This window comes from Panicum virgatum, chromosome 1N (genome assembly GCF_016808335.1).
Source record: "Panicum virgatum strain AP13 chromosome 1N, P.virgatum_v5, whole genome shotgun sequence".
Lineage (NCBI taxonomy): Eukaryota > Viridiplantae > Streptophyta > Magnoliopsida > Poales > Poaceae > Panicum > Panicum virgatum.
Genome location: NC_053145.1, coordinates 34,959,953 through 34,980,390, shown reverse-complemented (window position 1 = coordinate 34,980,390; position 20,438 = coordinate 34,959,953). Strand labels below are relative to the sequence as shown.

At 45.9% G+C, this 20,438-nt stretch overlaps 1 protein-coding gene across 1 annotated transcript; it reads right to left on the bottom strand.

Moving 5' to 3' along the window:
- Positions 1–470: 470 nt before the first annotated feature.
- Positions 471–19,601, bottom strand: LOC120655684 (transcription factor BHLH6-like). Its single transcript, XM_039933625.1, has 5 exons — positions 19,424–19,601; positions 19,120–19,345; positions 18,715–19,002; positions 18,309–18,479; positions 471–836 (listed from the first exon to the last, which is right to left on the bottom strand). Exons 1-5 carry the CDS (start codon positions 19,492–19,494, stop codon positions 735–737), a joined length of 858 nt encoding a protein of 285 aa, XP_039789559.1. The 5' UTR covers positions 19,495–19,601; the 3' UTR covers positions 471–734.
- Between the last annotated feature and the right edge of the window lie 837 nt (positions 19,602–20,438).

Here is a 20,438-nt window from a genome sequence, read left to right as displayed (position 1 = left end):
ATGATAACTTATATTGATCACGTAGTCAAATGAAATCATTAGCCATTCTTTACATAGATCTCCAATGCCACCACTTCCACAACGTGATAAGCAGGGACGTAGCCAGGGGGCAGGGGCCTGCCCCCCTATGATCTGTAATTTTGCACTGAAAATTATAAATTTGATCAAAATTAGCACTGCTGCCCCCCCCCCTCTCCCCTAATAATGGAAAAAATGAATTCCTGGCTACGCCCTTGGTGATAAGAAATCTGGATATGGTTCATTCTTTCCACCTTGTTTTACAATATCTTATAGAATGGATATACCATCATATATATAAATCCCAAATAAAAATTGCATATTCTGCACCTACCCTTAACCATCCTACCTCATATTATATCTGTTACCATCAGGACATCCAACCACTAATGACGTACCCAACAATCACCGACTAGATTCAAGAATAATCACCTGGAAATAATTAAAGAACGTGAGCAACATTCCAAAATTTGGGCATAGGCATATGTAGGATTGATCATTAACTCAACATCCCAATAAGATACATTCTCTTCCTTGCAGACTATTGGATGTATCAGCATTTATGTGATGAGGCCAAAGGTTGATATAAGATAGAAGCAAGCATAGATTGTTTCACAGCATAACCCAAAATTTTGAAAGCCACTTCACGGTTCGAAGAACATGGTTATTTATGATTAATTGCGGGATCGGAGATATGAGTGGCTTGCCAGAAATCTTCAGCAACTCAAACTGCTAAGTGGACTTCCATTGACATCATCAAGTCGGGTGATTGCTATCTCAACCATTTCCTTCATCTCTGTCTGATGCATTTTTTCTTTCTAGAAAAATAATTACTTTGGTTAGCACAAGTAATCAAACATCCAACTACATGCACAGAGTAAAAATACAATATAGAACATGCATAGCTAGGTATTCTCAAAAGTTTCATCATTACATCAACGATGACATATAATGTTTTCCATCTTAATAAATTCTGTATGAGGTTGAAGAACCTTTTGTAGGATGGGATCGGATCAAATGAGGGAAAAGTTTGTTTTATTTTGGGTGGTTAGGATGTAAGAATATATTTTGAGAAATAATTGTGTTTCTTGATAATTTTGTTTTTATGGTGTTGCATAAATATAAGAGACATACACTCTATTGATTTGCATTTTACCATAAAAATCACTTTATTGTCTTGCCACTTCTCCACTAATAATCATTTTTTTCTTAGCACCCCTAGTTGACTTTTTTAATTATTAGAGTAGAGAAAAAAATAAAACATGGTTAACAACATAAAGAAAATGCTTGAAATATTGTAAACACACAATTATTAGCACCTCTGAGAAATTGAGTGGACAGATCTAGAAGTTGATCAAGTCAGCATAGGCTTCGTATTATCTACGGGGTGTCACCTACACTACTGCATAAAAGGTTTGTAGGGGCGGGTGAAATAACATTTTTAGGGGCGGATGTCGCACCTGCCCCCTGCTTTTCGCTGCTAAAAATAGCAATTTACAGGGGCAGGTTCGTTACCCACCCCTAAAAATATATTTCTAGGGGTGGATTAGCCCATCATTTGCCCCTAGAAATCGATTTCTAGGGGCGGGCGACTCTGTCACCCATTCCTAAAAAATGATTTCTAGGGACGGTTCACCGGATCACCCGCCCTTAGTAATCGATTAAAAAACTAAAACAAAAAGTTGTGTCGGCCGTCCGTGCCAGCCGCCGCCGGGGCCTTCAGGCCGCCACCACTGGGCGTCCAGGTCGCCGCTGCGCGTCCACGTCGCCGGCGATGCTGCTGCGGTGCGTCGCCTGGGGCTGCGCCGTCGCTGCCGCTTCACATACTGTTGCCGCGCGCCGGCATGTTCCCAGCCCCGGCCGTGCGCCGCCGCATCCTCGGCCCCGCCGCGGCCCTAGCCCTGGTCGCGCGCCGCCCGGCCCTGGCCACGCCGCCATGGCCCCAGATCCGCGCTGCAACCGAGTTGCGCCCAGATCCAGCAAGGGAGAGAGGAGGCGGGGCAGGAGCGGATGGCCCTCGCCACGGCAGCCGCGCCGCCACGCTGGCCACACCGTCGCGCCTGCCACGGCCGTCGCGCCGCCCGGCCCGCTGCGCCATAGCCTGGAGAAGGGAGGGGAAGGGAGGCCCCGCATCGCAGCCTGGAGAAGGGAGGGGAAGGGAGGGGACTCGTGCCGTTGCTGTGTTTGAGAGGAGTGGTGTGGTGGGGAAGAAGAGGAGAAGGAAAGAGATAAGGGTGACAGAAGATGCCCACCGAGAAGTAAATAGACGTGCCACACTTTTCGAGATCTGCCGCCACTATTTTCAATTTTTTTAGGAGCAAATAATGCCATCACTTGCCCCTAAAAATGGAGCATCATTTTTAGGGGTGGATGGTGGCCTCATCCGCCCCTACAAATGGTATTTTTAGGAGGGTCACCCCCCACCTGCCCCTAAAAATGAGTCATTTTTAGGGGCGGATGAGGGGATGATCCGCCCCTAAAAATAAATTTTTTGGGGTGGGTCTATTGCTACATTAATTTCGTTTCATTTGTAACAACGGTTCAAATTTTAGTCCGTGCCTTAAAAAATCGGGGCGTTGCTATAAATCGTTTTTGTAGTAGTGCTAGCTACTACTACCAAAAAAAATAGCCACCATAATCTTCTTAGTTTCAATGGGCACCTTGCCTACTATCGCAAAATAACGCCATTATTCTTCCTAAAATAAGCTTAGTAAAATATAAGTAATTTTGCTCAGCCGATAACTTGAACATCTAGCCAACTGAGCTAGATTTTTGTCCGTACGGTCCTTTTAAATTGAAGGCATATGTTAGCTAAGATGGTTAAATTGTATATGATGAGGTCATGTAATGTTAAAAGCATCTCTTCTATGACAAGACGCAGCTTCAATGATTATTCGGATACTAATCAGTTCATGAAGCAAACAAGACAGCAAAACTAAGAAGTCCCTATCTGTTAGACTCATTTCCTGTCAATTCGGATTTAACATGTGCTGAACTGCATGTAAAAGCCCAATCATATTTCTTCCATAAATGATGTCTGTCCGTCTCTTTAATAAAATTTAATATTTGGTGGACTCATCATATAATAGATGATGTGACTATGCAACTACTGAACTTAGATATTTATGCGAAGTCCCGCCTACTCTTTACTCCCGGTGACAAATCTACAAAAAAAAATAGCACTACTATCACACACTAACCCAAGTAGTGCTAAAAAGGCTATGTCTCGGTAAATAATTATTGTAAAAGTCAACTTGTGTGACTCTCGAAAGGTGTACTAAGAATATAAATACCATTTGTGTGGAATACTTAAGGACTTACTATGTATCAAGTATTCAAGTGTCTGAAAATAATGTCTTTTTTCAGGCGACGACTTGCAGCCGTTCAGTTCCAATCTACCTCTGAACCTTCGCCGCGAGCAGCACTAGTCCGGCTGGTCTAGGCCGTGCGCTTGCACCCTGACAGCCAGAGTTTGATCTTGGCCAGAGGTGGCGTAGTTTATTTGCGCGTTGAAAAAAATCCCCTCGCCCGCTCCACTTTAAAGCACAAGTCTAAAGCTGATCCAGTCTCACGTGGGTTGCGATTGTGCTGTGTATAGAGGAGTAAGGGTTCGAGGATTTTCTTAATCTGCTTGAGAGGTTGTCTTCTACCTTAATCAGAATGCTTTTGGGGAGGTCATACCACGTCAGGTCGAGTGTTTTTTTTTATCCTTCACCGGTGGTCTTGGCTTCGTTGTGTTGCTACCTGCCTATTCTTTGGCAAATCTAATTTACGGGCAACCGTGAGCAGCGTTCCATACGATCGATTTCTAACACTAGTAAATGATGGCTCCGCAGCTATACGCAGCATGAATTGATGGCAAAGCAGGCCGGCTCCAAAGCCAACGCACTGGCCAATGCACCCAGCAAGTCACACGTACACACAAAAGCTAAGAAATAAAAATCAAGAAAACAATTGGAAAAAATTTTGAAACATCCTTTCGGTGAAACTTCAAGAAAATTAAATCCAGAACCAAAATTTTAGGAGAAAAATTGAGAAAACAAAACTTAAGAACAAAATTTGGCAGAAAAAATTTCGGGAATGAAAATTCAAAAGCAAAAAAATTTGAAAGCAAAAACTTAAGATCAAACTTGGGAGATAAAAGATTTTAAAGATTACTTTTGGAGAAAAAATTAGAAGTAAAAATTTTGGAAGCAGAACTTAATACCTAGTGTGGGAGATACATTTCGGGAGCAAACTTAGTCACCGGTTGGGACTAGGCAAGGAACATAAAAAAAATGGAAAGGAAAAAGAAATTGGAGATTAATATTTTGAGATTGAAAATTTTGAAAAGAAAACTTGAGAAAAACTTAGGAGCCAAAAAAGTTTATGCAAAAGATTCTGAGATAAAAAAATTGGAGATAAATATTTTGACACAAAATTTCCAGAAAAAGAATCAAAAGAAACAAAAAGAATTGAAAGAAAAAATTTACAACATATAAAAGTTAGAAAAGAGAAGGTGGGAAAGTGGAGCCGGAAAGGCACAGACACCACTTACCGTGCCATGTGCATGCGCAGCGCGTCGACCGCGGGGAGCGCCGTCGACCGCGGGGAGCGCTCCCCACGGTCGACCGCAAAACCAGTATCAGACTATTCTTTGGTTCTGTTTAGATCCATTAGCTAACTGGTAGCTAAACTGTGGATCCAAACAGAATTAGTAAATGCGCAGCTAAAGTTCTTCTTCAGATAAGTAAAATATCAATTAATCCAATTAGCTGGTTCAACCTAGTTTTACCAGCTAATAAATTTGCTGGGTGGATTCAAAGTAGGTCTTTGTCCGGCCACTCTCTCGCCGCCGAGTCCGCTCCCACCGTGGCACCGTCGTCCACCGTTACTCTAATTTCTATATATGAAAGCTCTTGAGCGCGGCCAGCACGGCCACGTCGTCTTGAAATCTTTTGGCCGTCCGATCTTTCTCCGACGGGTGGTGATCGCCAGCTTTTGGCGCAGTCTTTTCTCCGCGTTCGGCAACCGATGTCAGATGTCCACACTGGACGTGTCTGGGCCACCGCCGAATCGTGTTTCATCTTCTCGCTTTCACATTGCTGCCGCCGAATCTTGCTTGTCTTCTCGGTTTCACATTCGTCCTCGTGAAGCGCAGGGTCAAGCATCTCGTGTCCCTGCCCTCCCCACCTGCCCCCTCACTATCGCCTCCCCGGCCCCTCCACCCCGTGCCCCCCCATCGTCCCACACCGCCGCCACTGCCCCGCCCCCTCCACACCGCACCACCGCGTCGAGGCGGATCTCGGCAGCGGCTCCAGGCGGCGCGGCGGTCGGACCGCGGCCACGTCTCGCGAAGCCGCGCCACACGGAGCTACGCCGCGGCCGCGGCTCCGGCCAGCGTGGCAGGCGGAGGACCTGTTGACAGCCAAATTTGGCACCTACCGAGGCCGACCGGTCTGACCAGTCGGTCTGTACAGTCCGAGTAGAATTAGGTTTTTTGTAGAGAGTCCTCATGTAATCCTACTCGTGAAGTGGTACGTCTTCCCCGGCCTATAAATATAAAGGCTAAGACCGATTGAGGTAATTCCTAATCGAATCAATACAAAAATCGCATTACTTTTTATCTCTCAAACCCTAGCCTTTTCCAACCCTAGATTGCTTCCTTCCTTCGTTTCGACGGCATTTGAAGATGTTCTGAGTGGCCTGCCGACCTCAGAGCAACCCTAAGTTCACGAGCTCCGACGGGGTCCTTCCTGAGCTCGCTTTTCTAGGTTTCCGGCGACGCCTTGCTTGCACCGGTCAGACCGGTCGGCAGCACCGGTCAGACCGGTCTGCCCAAGGTTTCACGGGTGTTGATCGTTTTGACGATCATCCACGCCTTCTAGCACATTCGAGTGTGTTGGTGCGATTCTGCGTCAACATACGTTTTGGCGGCTCTGCTGGGGAACAGGTTAATCTGGTTTTTAAAACCGATCTAATCTAATTTCTCCGGAAAGATGGGTACTCATGGTGAAATTCACAATGACAACGTCATCAAGGCGACCATGGAGGAACTCACTAAAGACGAGCGCAGGGCCTACCTCATCGCTGAAGAGCACCTGAAAGAGCAGTTCCTTCAAGGATTCAAGAAGGAGCGAGGAGGCCTATTCAAGAGGGTCGGGGAGTTCGTGATGCCATCATTCAAGCTGAACCAAGACAAGGTCGAGGTACTTCCTAATGATCCCTCTGAATTAGTCAAGCAATTCTCTCTTATGGTAGATTCGAAAATATCCGCCGCGCAAGTAGCTGCAGGAGAGAGTTTTGCTGGGCTCAATGATCAGATTGAGGCACTTAAAAGGGGCAAAGGTGTCGAGGATGGCATTTATATTCCAGAAGCGTATTCGGCTGGCACATCTGCTACCCAGGATCAATTCTTTGGGATGCCGCCGAACTCGTTTCCAAGGCAAACACCGTTGCCATCTACTGTCCACGCGCCACCGGTCCCACCGGTCTCCTCGACCGGTCAGACCGGTCCAACAGGACAGTGTCCAGTGCCCTCTGCATCGCACGCTTCTATTCCCAGTTCGGTCGTCCCTAGCCGAACCAATGAGATAGTGATGCATGCCGGGCCTCATACTACATCACATCAGGGATCTAGACCTCACCGAGGGCCGATTCCTAACACAAACATGACTTACACTGGTCCTACCACGTAATGTGTCTCGACCTCTTCGCATGCATCGGCCAGCGGTACTTATCAGGCCGATTTCAATAGGTTTAAAGAGGATTTGGCCGGTGTACTTAAATCTAAACTTGGGATTGATATGGGTGGGTCGCGTTTATATCAAAAGCCGTATCCTCCAGAGTTTGATTTCGTTTCATATCCTGCTGGTTGGCGCGTTCCCGAGTTTTTGAAATCTAATGGTGAAGATTCTCATACGACTTGGGAGCATGTTAGCCAATATGTCTTGCAATCGGGAGAAGCGGGTCTTAACGATGCTTTGTGCGTTCGCTTATTTTCTTTATCTTTGACCGGAACCGCTTTCTCTTGGTTTTCCTCGCTTGTGTTGGGATCGATTTTAAATTGGAATCAATTAGAGCGCAAATTTCATGATCACTTCTTTAGTGGGGAAGCCGAAGTTAGATTGCTAGACTTAACATCGGTTAGGCAAAACCGAGATGAATCGGTTTTGGATTATTTCCAGAGGTTTAAAGCATTGAAAAACCGTTGTTTCAATTCGTCTCTTTCGGAAAAAGATTTGGCGGATTTGGCATTTAATGGCTTGCGTTCTTATTTGAAAGAGAAACTTGAAGGTTTTGATTTCATTACGGTTAATCATTTGCAAATGCGAGCTGTTGGTGTCGAATTTGAGTATAAAAATTCTAAAGATTCCTTTAAGCCTCATCGGTCTAACACGTATGTTGTTGAGAATGATTCCGACTGTTCGGACGATGTTGAATTTGTTTGACCGTCAAAGGACAAACCTTCTATGTGTCCTTCGCTTAAGCCGATTCAAAAGAATCGGCAAAATGAGATGAAATTTACTTTTGATGTTTCCAAATGCGATAGGATTTTTGATGAATTACTTAAACATGGAAACATTCATTTATCTCATGCTATACCGTCACCGGAAGAACTAAAAAGGCATGCATATTGTAAGTGGTATAATTCTTTCTCACATGCTACTAATGATTGTAATATTTTTCGTCGACAGATCCAATCGGCTGTAGATGAAAGATGATTGGTGCTTTCTGAGATGCAAGTAGACAAGACTCCCTTTCCTGTCCATACTTTGGAACTGAATAATCCAAAGGTTCTCCTTCGGCCGGAGCAAGCCGAAGGGGCTCAAGGGAAGAATGTGGTGATTGGAGATCCGAGGCCGATAAATGCAAATGATAAGATTCTGGCCCGAGAAGTCGTTGCTGAGAAGACTCCTGATGGGAAGCCGATTTGAGGATTTTTGTTAATGCTCCTAAGCCGGGGGCAAGCAAGTTCCTCCAGTCAGCCTGCTGTCCAGGCACAACTGGTCAGACCGGTAGCATCAACCGGTCAGACCGGGTACAACGACCGGTCAGACCGGCCCAGGGAGCAGCTCCGAACTTTCAAGCAGAAATGTCCGGAAGAGTGTACATGGAAAACAAATGTGCCAAAACTACAGGGTAGGCGTACAAATCAGGGACCTACCTTTGCGCAGTTATTGAACAAGTACACTAAGGCCGTTCAACAAGATCAGCCATTAAAAAAGAGACCTCATTCACCACCGCGTCGGGGCAATGCTTCGCCTCCAAGGAGGGAATTCATCAGGCGCAGGAGTGATTATCCTCAGTTTCCTTCACAGAAGGTGTATGCTACTATGCCTTGGTCCCCACCGGCGTCAAATGCAGTTAATCCGGTGTGGGAACATGAGGGGATTTGGCTCCAGTCCTTTCCAATGCCATATCCACCACCATATCAGAGGGAGGAAAGATCAAGGATGCCAGTACACGATCGATTGGGAACACACCAATCTGGTCCAGCTCAGCAGGCGCCACCGGTCAGACCGGTCCACTATGACCGGTCATACCAGTCTCAGCAGAAACCGGCGCGATTTGTTCCTCCGCAGGTTGAATACCGCGTGAAAGAAAAGAAGTTATAGGTGCAATCAGGAGCTACTCTAGAGAAGGCTAAAGCTAATACTATTGTTCAGATCGGCGATGTTAAATTGGTTGTGCAAGATAAGGGTAAGGAGCCGATGGTGATTGATAAATCGGCTACTTCTTCGGCTCCTCCTATCGAAAAACCTTTTACTGCTAACAATCATGAGACCGGTGGCAGCAAAGTGGCGGACAAATACCATCAACCTCGTTGGTGTCCCGAGGGATTGACGCATACCCAGAAGAGGAAGCTCCAACGTCTTCGCAATAAGGAAAAGAGGGAGCAGGAGGCAGAGAAGGCGAGGGATGAGTACCTCAACAAATACAGACCCATGATCCCTCAAGGCAAGGTGTGGCAGATCAAGATAGCTGACCAGCCAGCAGAAGGACCGGTCGAACCGACCCCGGCGACCAGTCAGACCGGTGCTTCTGACCGGTCAGACCGCCTTGAGCCACCGGTCAGACCGGTTGAGCCCAGTGCAGAGAGTACAACCGAATCAGCGGTGCCTGTTTCGGTTTCTCGAGTTGATGGAGTAGAACCAGCTCCTCTAGCAATAGAAGAAGAGGAATTGGTGGATGATGAGGCGTCTCCGGAGCGCAACAATTTGGAGATTAACGTTGTGCATATATCTTTGGATTATCTCATAATTCCTGAAGAGGAGGTGGTTCATCTTCAATTTGGGCCTCGTGATGCTGTGTTCCAGAAGCCCAAGGAATCGGATAACCACTTGAAAGCTCTCTACATGAGGGGACATCTTAATGGAAAGCCGATTTCTCGCATGTTAGTGGGTGGTGGGGCTATTGTAAATCTTATGCCCTACTCATTGTATAAGAAGCTTGGCGGGAAGGACGAGGAGCTGATCAAGACCAACATGACGGTTAGCAGTGTAGGTGGAGATGATCCCATTGGTGCCAAGGGAGTTGCGTCCATGGAGTTGACCGTTGGAAGTAAGACGCTTGCCACAGCCTTCTTCGTCTCGGAAGTGCAAGGTAACTTCAGTTTAATACTTGGGCGTGATTGGATTCATGCCAATCAATGTGTTCCGTCTACCTTGCATCAATTTCTTATTCAGTGGATCGGTGATGAGGTTGAGATAGTGCCTGGTGACAATTCTTCCTTCATAGCTACCGCCGATTCCAATTCCATTGGTGCCAATGACAACGTCAAGTGCTTATCAGGCTTGGATCTGTCCGATTATGAGCTTATCAGTTGCACCAAGGAGGGTTTCGTTCCTGCAACTCTAAAGCCGATGGAAAATCGGCTAAATCACTTAATGCTGTAAAGATGAGTCCGGCAGGCGACTCAGGTGCAACCGGTCAGACCGGGTCCCACGACCGGTCAGACCGGTCCTCTTCGGATCGGCCATCAGAGCCGACCGGTCAAACCGGTGGGTCAGACCGGTCCAACGCAGAGTGGCTCCAGCAACGCATTGAGCACTATCGGGCGCGTACGAACGATATGTGCGAAACTATTAAAGAATCAGAAGACATGGACAAACTAGGCCAAGGTTTTACGTCGGCTGATCCTTTAGAAAAGATAGATATAGGTGATGGTACTATTCCTAGGCCGACTTTTGTAAACAAGAATTTATCGGTCGAGTTTAAAAGAATATATCGATTGTTTTGTTTGGGAGTATTCTGAAATGCCGGGATTGAGTCGTGATCTTGTTGAACATCGCTTACCAATCAAAGCCGGTTTTAAACCTTATAAACAACCGGCTAGACGTTTCAATCCCAGTATTTATAACCAAATTAAAGAGGAGATTAATCGATTATTAGATGCTGGTTTTATTCGGTCTTGTTGTTATGCGGATTGGATCTCTAATATTATGCCCGTTGAAAAGAAAGATTCGGGCAAGATTCGTGTTTGCATTGATTTTAGAGATCTCAAGAAACCTACTCCCAAGGATGAATATCCTATGCCTATAGCCGATATGCTAATTAATGAAGCATCGAGACATCGTGTTATTAGCTTTCTTGATGCTAACGCGGGTTATAATCAAATATTCATGGCCGAGGAAGATACGTCTAAAACGGCCTTTGTATGTCCCGGATTTGTTGGTTTGTTTGAGTGGGTGGTTATAACTTTTGGCTTAAAGAACGCCAGTGCAACTTATAAGAGGGCTATGAATTTAATCTTCCATGCTTTGCTTGGTGTTATCTTGGAAGTGTACATTGATGATATTGTTATTAAATCGGCCAGTTTGGATTCTCATTTAGCCGATTTAAGACTTGCTCTTGAAAGGATGCGGTGGTATGGTTTGAAGATGAATCCACTCAAATGTGCTTTTGGAGTATCGGCGGGAAAATTCCTTGGTTTCATCATTCATGAGAAGGACAAAGAGATTGATCCTAAAAGAATTGAAGCTATGAGGAAAGTTGAGGCTCCTACTTGCAAGAAAGACTTGCAAAAATTTCTGGACAAGGTAAATTATTTGAGAATATTTATTTCTAATTTGTTCGGAAAGATTGATGATTTTACTCATATTCTTCGGTTAAAGAATGAAGCCGACTTTACTTGGGGGGCAAAACAGCAAGAGGCATTTGAGAAAATTAAATACTATTTGTCTTCGCCGCCGGTTCTTAAAGCACTTGGGAGAGGTGTTCCTTTTAAACTTTATATAGCGGCTGAAGATAAAGTTATTGGAGCTGTTTTGACTCAAGAGACTTAAGGAAAGGAGTATGTTTACTTATATAGGCCGACGACTTATTGATGCGGAAACAAGGTATACTTTTATTGAAAAGTTGTGCTTGTCTTTATATCATGCTTGTACTAAATTGCGACACTATCTACTATCTAGTATATGCATAGTAGTATGTCAAATCGATGTGATAAAACATATGTTGCAAAAGCCGATTTTGAGTGGTAGAATCGGCAAGTGGGCATTTGCTTTGATAAAACATGATTTGGCTTGTGAACCTTTGAAGTCTATGAAAGGTCAAATTGTAGCGGATTTCATTGTTGAGCATCGGATTAATGATGAGCATGATTTAGAAATTGGCCATATTTTTTGCACACAATGGAAGCTTTATTTTGATGGATCGGTTTGTGATGATGGGAGAGAGATTGGTGTTGTCCTTATATCTCCAAGTGGTGCTGTTTTTTAGTTCTCAAACCGATTAGAAGAATATTACACAAATAACCAAGTTGAGTATGAAGCATTATTATTGGGTTTGGAAATTTTACAATCCATGGACGTGAAGCATGATGAAGTTTTTGGTGATTCGCTTCTCGTTGTGCAGCAAGTATCCAAGGTATGCTAATGTTATAATGGTTCGTTAAATGCATATCTTGATAAGTGCCTCGAAATTATTTTTTCTTTTGATGAATTCGTTATAAGACATTTGCCAAGAGAAGAAAATGGACAGGCTAACGCTCTGGCTCAGCAAGCATCTGGTTATAATGTTAGAAAAGGAAAATTTAACATTAGAAAACCGATGCAAGTGATAGCCGAGTTGCAGTTTCTGGACGAACCGGTCAAACCGGTTGACGCGACCGGTCTAACCGCCTCGACCGGTATAACCGATCAGACAGCAGAAAACACTGATTCGGTCATGAAAAAAGCCAAAGATCAGGATTGGAGAGTTCGTATGATCTCCTATCTCAAAGGTCCTGGTCGTGGTGCAGAGAGAAATATTCGGCGTGCAGCGTTCAAGTATATTTTAATTGATGATGAGCTTTATCGTCAAACCGCCGAAGATTTGCTTCTTAAGTGTTTGGACTCGGATCAGGCCAAGGTTGCTATGGGAGAAGTTCATGAAGGCATCTGTTGTACTCATCAATCGCCTCCTAAAATGAAGTGGTTGCTTAGAAGAGCCGGTTTCTATTGACCTTCCATGATTTCGAATTGTTTCAAGTATTATAAGGGATGTGAAGAATGTCAACGGTTTGGAGATTTGCAATTGGTAACTGCTGCATCGTTGCATCCTATCATTAAACCATGGCCATTCCGAGGTTGGGGGTTGGATTTTATTGGATAAATTAATCCTCCATCTTCAAAGGGGCATCGCTTCGTGTTGGTTGCTACGGATTATTTTACTAAGTGGACCGAAGCGGTTACTTTGAAGAATATGACACATAGAGAGGTGATTGAGCTTATAACTGAGCATATTATTCATAGATTCGGTATTCCTCAAACTTTGACTACGGATCAAGACTCTTCATTTATATCCAAGGAGGTACGCGCATTTATCGAATCTTACAAGATCAAGTTGCTCAATTCATCTCCATATTATGCCCAGGCCAATGGACAGGCCAAGTCAAGTAACAAGATTTTGATCAAGCTTATTAAGAAGAAAATAGAAGAAAATCCTAAGAGATGGCATGAAGTGTTATCCGAAGCATTATGGGCTCATCGTATATCTCGTCATGGTGTTACCAAGGTTACACCTTTTGAGCTTTTGTATGGTCAAGAGGTCGTTTTACCCATTGAGGTAAATCTGGACGCTTATAGATTGGCTAAGCAAAATGATCTTTCTGCTATTGATTATTATAATTCAATGATGGATAATATTGATGAAGTGACCGACAAGCGTATGAAGGCTTTAAAGGAGATTGAAAAGGACAAGCTTCGGGTTGCTAGAGCTTACAATAAGAAGGTAAGATAAATCTTTTCATGTTGGGAATTTAGTTTGGAAGACAACATTACCTCTTGGGATGAAAAACAATAAGTTTGGTAAGTGGTCGCCAAGTTGGAAGGGTCCATATAGAGTTGTTAAAATTATCTTCGGGAATTCCTACATGATGGAGACGCTGCAAGGAGATCGACTACCTAGAGCTATCAATGGGAAGTACTTGAAGAAATTCTACCCAAGCGTGTGGCAAGATGCATGAAGAAAGATGGCTGGTTTATGAGAATCGTCCTTAGCAGTATTTTTTAGACCCTAGTATTGTATAGAATATTTCTGTTTTGCTTTTTAGCTTGTAAACTCACTAAAAAACAGGGGGCATATGTTGACAGCCAAATTTAGCACCTGCCGAGGCCGACCGGTCTGACCGGTCGGGTCGACCGGTTAGACCGGTCTGGTCTGTACAGTCCGAGTAGAATTAGATTTTTTGTAGAGAGTCCTCATGTAATCCTACTCGTGAAGGGGTACGTCTTCCCCGGCCTATAAATATAAAGGCTAAAGCCGATTGAGGTTATTCCAAATCGAATTAATAAAAAAATCACATTACTTTTTATCTCTCAAACTCTAGGCTTTTCCAACCGTAGATTGCTTCTTTCCTTCGTCTCGACGGTGTTTGAAGACATTCTGAGTGGACTGCTGACCTCAGAGCAACCATATGTTCACGAGGTTCGACGGGGTCCCTCCCGAGCTCGCTGTTCTAGGTTTCCGACAACGTTTTGCTTGCACTGATCAGACCGGTCGGCAGCACCCGTCAGACCGGTCTGCCCAAAGTTTCGCGGGTGTTATCGTTTTGACTATCATCCGCGCCTTCTAGCAGATTCGAGCGTCTTGGATTCTGCGTCAACAGAACCAGGCAGCGGCGGCGGTAGGGAGGACGACGCACGGCAAAGCGGATGCCCTCCTCCCTGCCGATGCGGCGGTGGCCCCCGCGGCGGGGCCATGGGAGCAGAGGCGGCGGCGGGATGCCCGCGCAGGCCCATGACAGCGGACGGCCAGATCTGCGCGGCGGCGGCCCGATCCGCGCGGGTTTGGCGGCGCTTCGAGGTCCCTGCGCGCGACCGCGGTGCCCCCGTCCGTGCGCCGTCGGGCACCGCCTCCCTGCACAGCCAGGCCACCACCACGCCGTCGTCGCCATGACCGGGAAATGAAGAGGAGCAGCGCCGTCGTCGTGGCCGCGTGCTGCCTGGCCGCGCACGCCAAAGGCCTCCGACGACCCTGCGCCAACAAACAGAGAGAGGAGCACGGGAAAGAAGGGAAGGAGTAGAGGGGATGCGCCAGGAAGAAGAAACAGAGAAGGAGGGTGACAGAAGAACAAGAAAAGAAGGGGAGGGGGAGCTCGACACCGTCGGCCGCGGGAGAAGGCCGCCGTCGCTACACCGAAGAACGCCGACGGCTGGAGCACGCATCACCGCCGTCGTGGACGCTGGTCCGGAGCCACGTTCGTTGATGCCCGCAAGCTGTTCGATGGAACGCCGCACCCGGAGTATGCATTTGCCATGTAAATATAGCCACTGACATTCGTTGGTCCTTATTATTATTAAACTTGAGTGTCAACATACTTAACTAAATGCACACAAATAGGCAAAACTTGCATAGATTAGTAAAAGGTAATATTATTGGTGCCTTCTACTGAATGTGCAGAAACAACATTTATATTGGCTCAACCCTGCTAACTAGTGTATATAGGCAGCACCTTTACCTGGGTAAGTTTCGCTTACTCCATGCATGGTCTATGCTAGGACTATTAACTGCTACTACTTATTTCTTTATCCTCTGAAAAAATATTTTTGCGTTCATTTATATCAATTCACATCAGCATAGCTTGTTGTATTGATGTTAGATGGTCTAGGCTTTAGTGTTCTTTAGCTCTATAAAATTTTTATAGGGAGAGCTTATATAACTATATGTTTGCATATTGCTGAGAGCTCCATTGAGAGCTCCTATATCCATTGAGAGCTTCCACTGATGAATATATATTGTTTCCGCATGTAAAGTTCTTCCTACCTTTATTCTAATTTCCAGCCATTTGATGCATACAGGTTTTGTACTGCAATATCAACATTTGTGGACAAATCAAGGATCCTGAGGATTTGCCGGTTTCTCCTTTTTGCAGGTGAGGGCCCTGTTATTGAACTGAGATGTAATAGGTTGCTATAGGCCCATCAAATATATTAGACCACCTTTCTGAAAGAGTGGTCACCTTTTTTTTGTGATTAGTGTTCACCTTGATAGTACATATGTCACCGTTTTAAAGGAATGAGAATAGTATGGCAGCTCTGATGAGGCCCCTGTTAGTGAACTGAGATGTAATATGTCCTCCAAGCTACATACCCTTGCATATTTTTGCTGGCAGTTTTTGCAATGTGCTTGTGATGTTGTGATTTCAGAAGTTGATTCTGAAAGGTCTGATTTTTAACACTTATGAAGGAGAACAGGATAGACTTTGAAGCTTTGGAGAAGGGGTAGGTTATTTCTCAACTGTTTCCCCTGAATTGTCTGATTGGTTTGAATATCTGAATGACTGGATGGTAATTTGCATTGACTGAACCACTATGCAGTACCTAGAATCGTGATATGCACCATTATAAATTAATGACTGATAGTTGCATGTAGAGTTATTTGTACTAGATGCAAGCAAATCGAGGTATGTAGACACAATGCACTTTCTGCTTTCCACTTGCTATATTTCGACTTTATGAAGTTAATTTTATTAATATGAGTGGTGATTCATCATTCGACATTAACCCTCAGATTTCCTGCTTTAACAAACAATCCTAAAGCATGATGTACTTTAAGCATGCCGATTCTAAAGGCCCCCCTCGACTTACTTATTTGCATTTCTATGATTTTTTTGTGTACTGATTTTTTGGTGTACCTAAAAGAAAAATGTGTGTCAAACTGTCTTGAATAACTTGCTAGCAAATGCCTCTTGCTGAAGCTTTTAATGTTTAGTGCAGTTTGGTATCTTCTGTTTACCGAAATCAGCAATTATTTCCCTTCACCCATCCTGGGATGACAGTGTTTAGCAAGACACTATTTGGTTCCATGCACCTGAAGTCATGTGACTGGGCTAAGAGTCCGCCAGAGAGTCATGATACTGCACTTGAGAACTCAGATGGTTAGTTCTTTTCCTTTATCTCTTTGGACAATCCAATTTCAGGGAAATGTTTATGCCTATTTCTTTAGCCACTTTCAGGAAATTAATGATGTCAATAACACTGATTTGTTTCTTGTCCCAACCGCAAGAGCTCGTTTGGCCAAGGTAAATACTGATGCTGTTTTTCGATGCTTCAGCTGAGACAGTTGTTTTCCATGAAGCAAATGCCGTCAGATTGCATTGATGTACATATCTTAGCTGCGAAGACAGACAACAATGGGTACAAGGGAAAGGCCGGGCCAGGCAAGTTGCACAGGCTAGGAAACTTGACATTTGTTTCTCTTATTTCATCTGGGTTAAAACAAACAATCTCTTGTGGTTCGGGATGACTCTGTTTCTCGTGTGTTACTGGAGTGTCCAATAGTGCAATTTGAATTTGGGCTTTTTGGGGCATGATCATTTTTTGGTTTTGCTGTAGACAGAGATGTACGCAGGTGCTCTTTTTCCAAGGGATCATGGACCAAGTTCAGCTGGTCGTTACGCTTAGTCTTTAGTTTGACATGTACAACTGATGCTTTGTCTGACAATTTCAATGAACATCGTTGCTTTAGCCTGTCCTAGCGTTACCCGCCTACGATACGATTCTCGGATTGCCGCTAAAAGGTTAGCGCGCGCCATTCACTAGTCTATCAATCCGTTTTGCTACTCCCCCGCCCTGAAACGCAAACGAGAGGCTCCACCTGAAAGCTGAAACTGAAACGGGCCAGCCTCGATCAGCCCGGCTGGCGATGGCCGGCATGGGCCTGGCCTGCTCGCTCTTCCAGCCCAGGGGTGGGCAGGCCAATCCTACTTGTCACACAGATGCTCAAAATTATTAGTTGCAGCTGGATGCTACACAAATCACAAGCACTCAAGCAGGGATGAAGTGGGGCCTACACTTTCAGAGAGTCTTATGCCAAGAAACTTGACTCCGTTTGGTTCCCTTATAGCGGTGGCGAAGCTATAGCAAATTAAAAAGGGTGCACTAGCTTTGTGGGTGCATGAAGTTGAGCTGTGGGGTGCATATATTATGAAAAATTAGATCTAGTCATTGTTTTTGCAAAATTTCGTGGGTGTATGGACACCCCATAATCACTACCTACCTTCGCCCATGCCTTATATATTACTTAGAATACGTAAGTCGAGAAGAGAATCTTGAATACATGGAGTGTTAAATGAAGTTTGTTTGCAAAACTTCTTTTATGGATGCGTAACTTTTCACAATGAATCTAATGACGACAATTAATTGATGATTGGCTACAGTGATGCTATAATAATCATTTTCTGATTACGCGATCAAAGACCTCATTAGATTCGACGGGGTTCCTAACGCAGTGGTTCTGGAGTTAGCAGTTTTATAAATTATCTTTATTTAATATTCATAATTAACGGTCAATGTGACTTCTAGGAATTCTACGGAAGAAACCAAGATTTGTTTTATGGACAGGTGGATTGAATTGGAGATGGGGTCGTACGGGAGCTCCTATCGACCAGGTGTCCACCGAATTTTTTTTCCCGAAATGAAACGGAGCTTTCAAGTTTCAGAAGAGACTACCAACACAGTGCGGCCTCAGTATGAAACCACGGCGCCGTAGATTGAATAACGGGAAAAAGATGCGTGCGTGCTACCAGCGAATTCCCAAGGAATCCAGGACTTTGACTCGCTTTGATCTGATGGGGAATTTTGTAGGTTTCCTTTTTACTTGAGTGCATGCACAAGGCTAAAGAAAATGAAAGCCAGGAGGTCTCGTGTCCATCCTTATCTTTTGGTTGCCAGCATTCCCATGCAATGCACGAGGGGTGCTGCCGTCTCCTAGCGTGACGTCACGGGCCAAGAAATGGGAAAGCAGCTCCGAAGGACACCTGTATGGGAAGGAAGGGGAACGAAAGGACAAGCCGGGACGGGCGGCGAGGCGATTCTGTACCGTACCTGGACGAGCGCTGTGTGCGTCACGGTCCCCGACGCGGCGGTGACGTTGGCGGCGATGACGCGGAGGCGGAGCCCCTCGAGCGCGCGGCACAGCTTGGCAACGGCGTCCCTCCGGTGGCGGCACGCGACGCTCACCACCAGCACCTTATCCCCGGCGCCCGACACCCTCACCTGTCAAATCAGGAAACCCCCAGCCGGGGGCGTCAGTGCAGTGCAAGCGCAGTAGAGTCCAAGCCGGCCATCGCCGTCTGGCCGGGCGCCGGCGTGGCGTCGGCGTTAGGTCCCCGGCCGGCCGGGCGCGGCTGGTCGCTTGTCACCATTACTGCTCATTCCGTGAGCTCGCCGTCGCGGCACCGCGTACTGTAAACTTCACGTGATTAATTAATTGGTGTTGTTACGTACGTACCTGCAGAGCGTCGACCGGCGGCGAGGAGGGGCAGTGGCGGGAGGATGGCGCCGGGGTGGATAAGGACGGGTTCCGTTTCATCCTTCTCGTCGGCGACACGGCGGCGTGGCCCGCGCGGTCGTCGTCGTCTTCCGCCGCGCCGGCGGACGGCATTGGCGTTCCGACCAGTAGGTGGTGCGCGCCCGCGCCGGCCTCGAGGAGGCCTAGCTCGTCGAGCAGCTGGCGCTCGAGCTGCTGCAGCTGCAGGATGTACTCGATGGCGTCCCTGAGGATGGACGCCTTGTCCATCTGTGGCATTTGCACAAACATTCAGAATTTCAGATGATGATGATGAACACCCCAACAAAAGCAAAGCAAGGTCTCCGTTGACGCAAGCACGTAGCGACCAATCAATCGCGCACGCACCTTGGTGATGTTGGGGACGACGCTGCGGAGGGCGTAGAGCCTGTCGTTGAGCCTCCGGCGGCGGCGCCTCTCCGTGGCGACGATGCTGCTGCCGGGCCTGCTGCCGATGCTTCCCGCGCCCGCGGTCGCCGCAGAGGAGTTGGAGCCGGCGTCCGGGGAGCTGGAGTAGCCGACGCAGTGCTGCTGGCCGCCGCCGCCGCCGTCCCCGTCGGCGCCGATGCACAAGCTGCAGGCAGAAGGACAGGCGGCGGCACGGTTGATGATTCAATCTCTCCCGCGCTCGAACCTGATCGAGAAGGAATACCTCTGCAGCGCTTCGGATTCGAGGCAGTCCCAGAGGAGGCACTCCAAGCTATCACCCATGGTCGGATCCATCGCTCTTGGGCGGCGGCCGCTGCTGCTGCTGGGCGGAGCGCACCGCAGTGGTTGCGGATGAGGGACGACGGCCCGGACCGGACGGGAGAGCGTGCCAACAGCTATAGGCTGTTGCTGGATCGGAAGTCTGCGGATATCCGCGTGGTAGAGCCCACCCGACGAGAACCCCATCCTAGCCGTCGGATCTGCATCGCGACCAGCCGCGGCGGGCGTCGCTTTGTTAGAACATACGTAACATCTATGTAATGTATTCAAACTCTTGGCTGCGACCATGAAGTATTGATACGATAGATCATAGTTGATTGACTCGGTTACAGATTAGTTCTAGTAGGTTTATCTCTAGGAATTGTTACCGAGTACAACAACTATATTGTAACAAACTTCTCCGTAAATCTTTGGGTGTTTTACCCCTACTAGCAGAGATGCACGTGCGGCACGCACGTGTTAAAAGAAAAACTACTGATCACATGTGCTATATATATTCATAGAACACATGTGATAGTATCAACTATATATTCAACATTTTCCCCATATAGTTTGAGATTTTAATATCTCGTTGCTTATAGTATTATTGCTAGGCATATACAAAGAAAAATAATAAGCTAGCATAGATTATCTCGATAAAAAATGTCACCTTAATTAAAAAGCATACCAAAAAAAAGTCTCATATCTTGTATATGAAAGAAACATGCTCAAAAATCATATCTTCCTAACACTGAGAGTAGCTATCTAACGGGATTAGTAGTTAGGAATAAAATTCGGCATGAGAAAAAATATCTATCAACAAGCACGAACAATTACAAATCTAGCACAACTTTATTTTAGAATAAATGCAAATGCTTGACATGTAGCACCTCGCTGCAGAGGTAAGCAAATTGAAACAACTGAAGTTCTACGCTCGATGGATGTGAACTGTGATGCTAAATCTACTCCACACGTAAGAA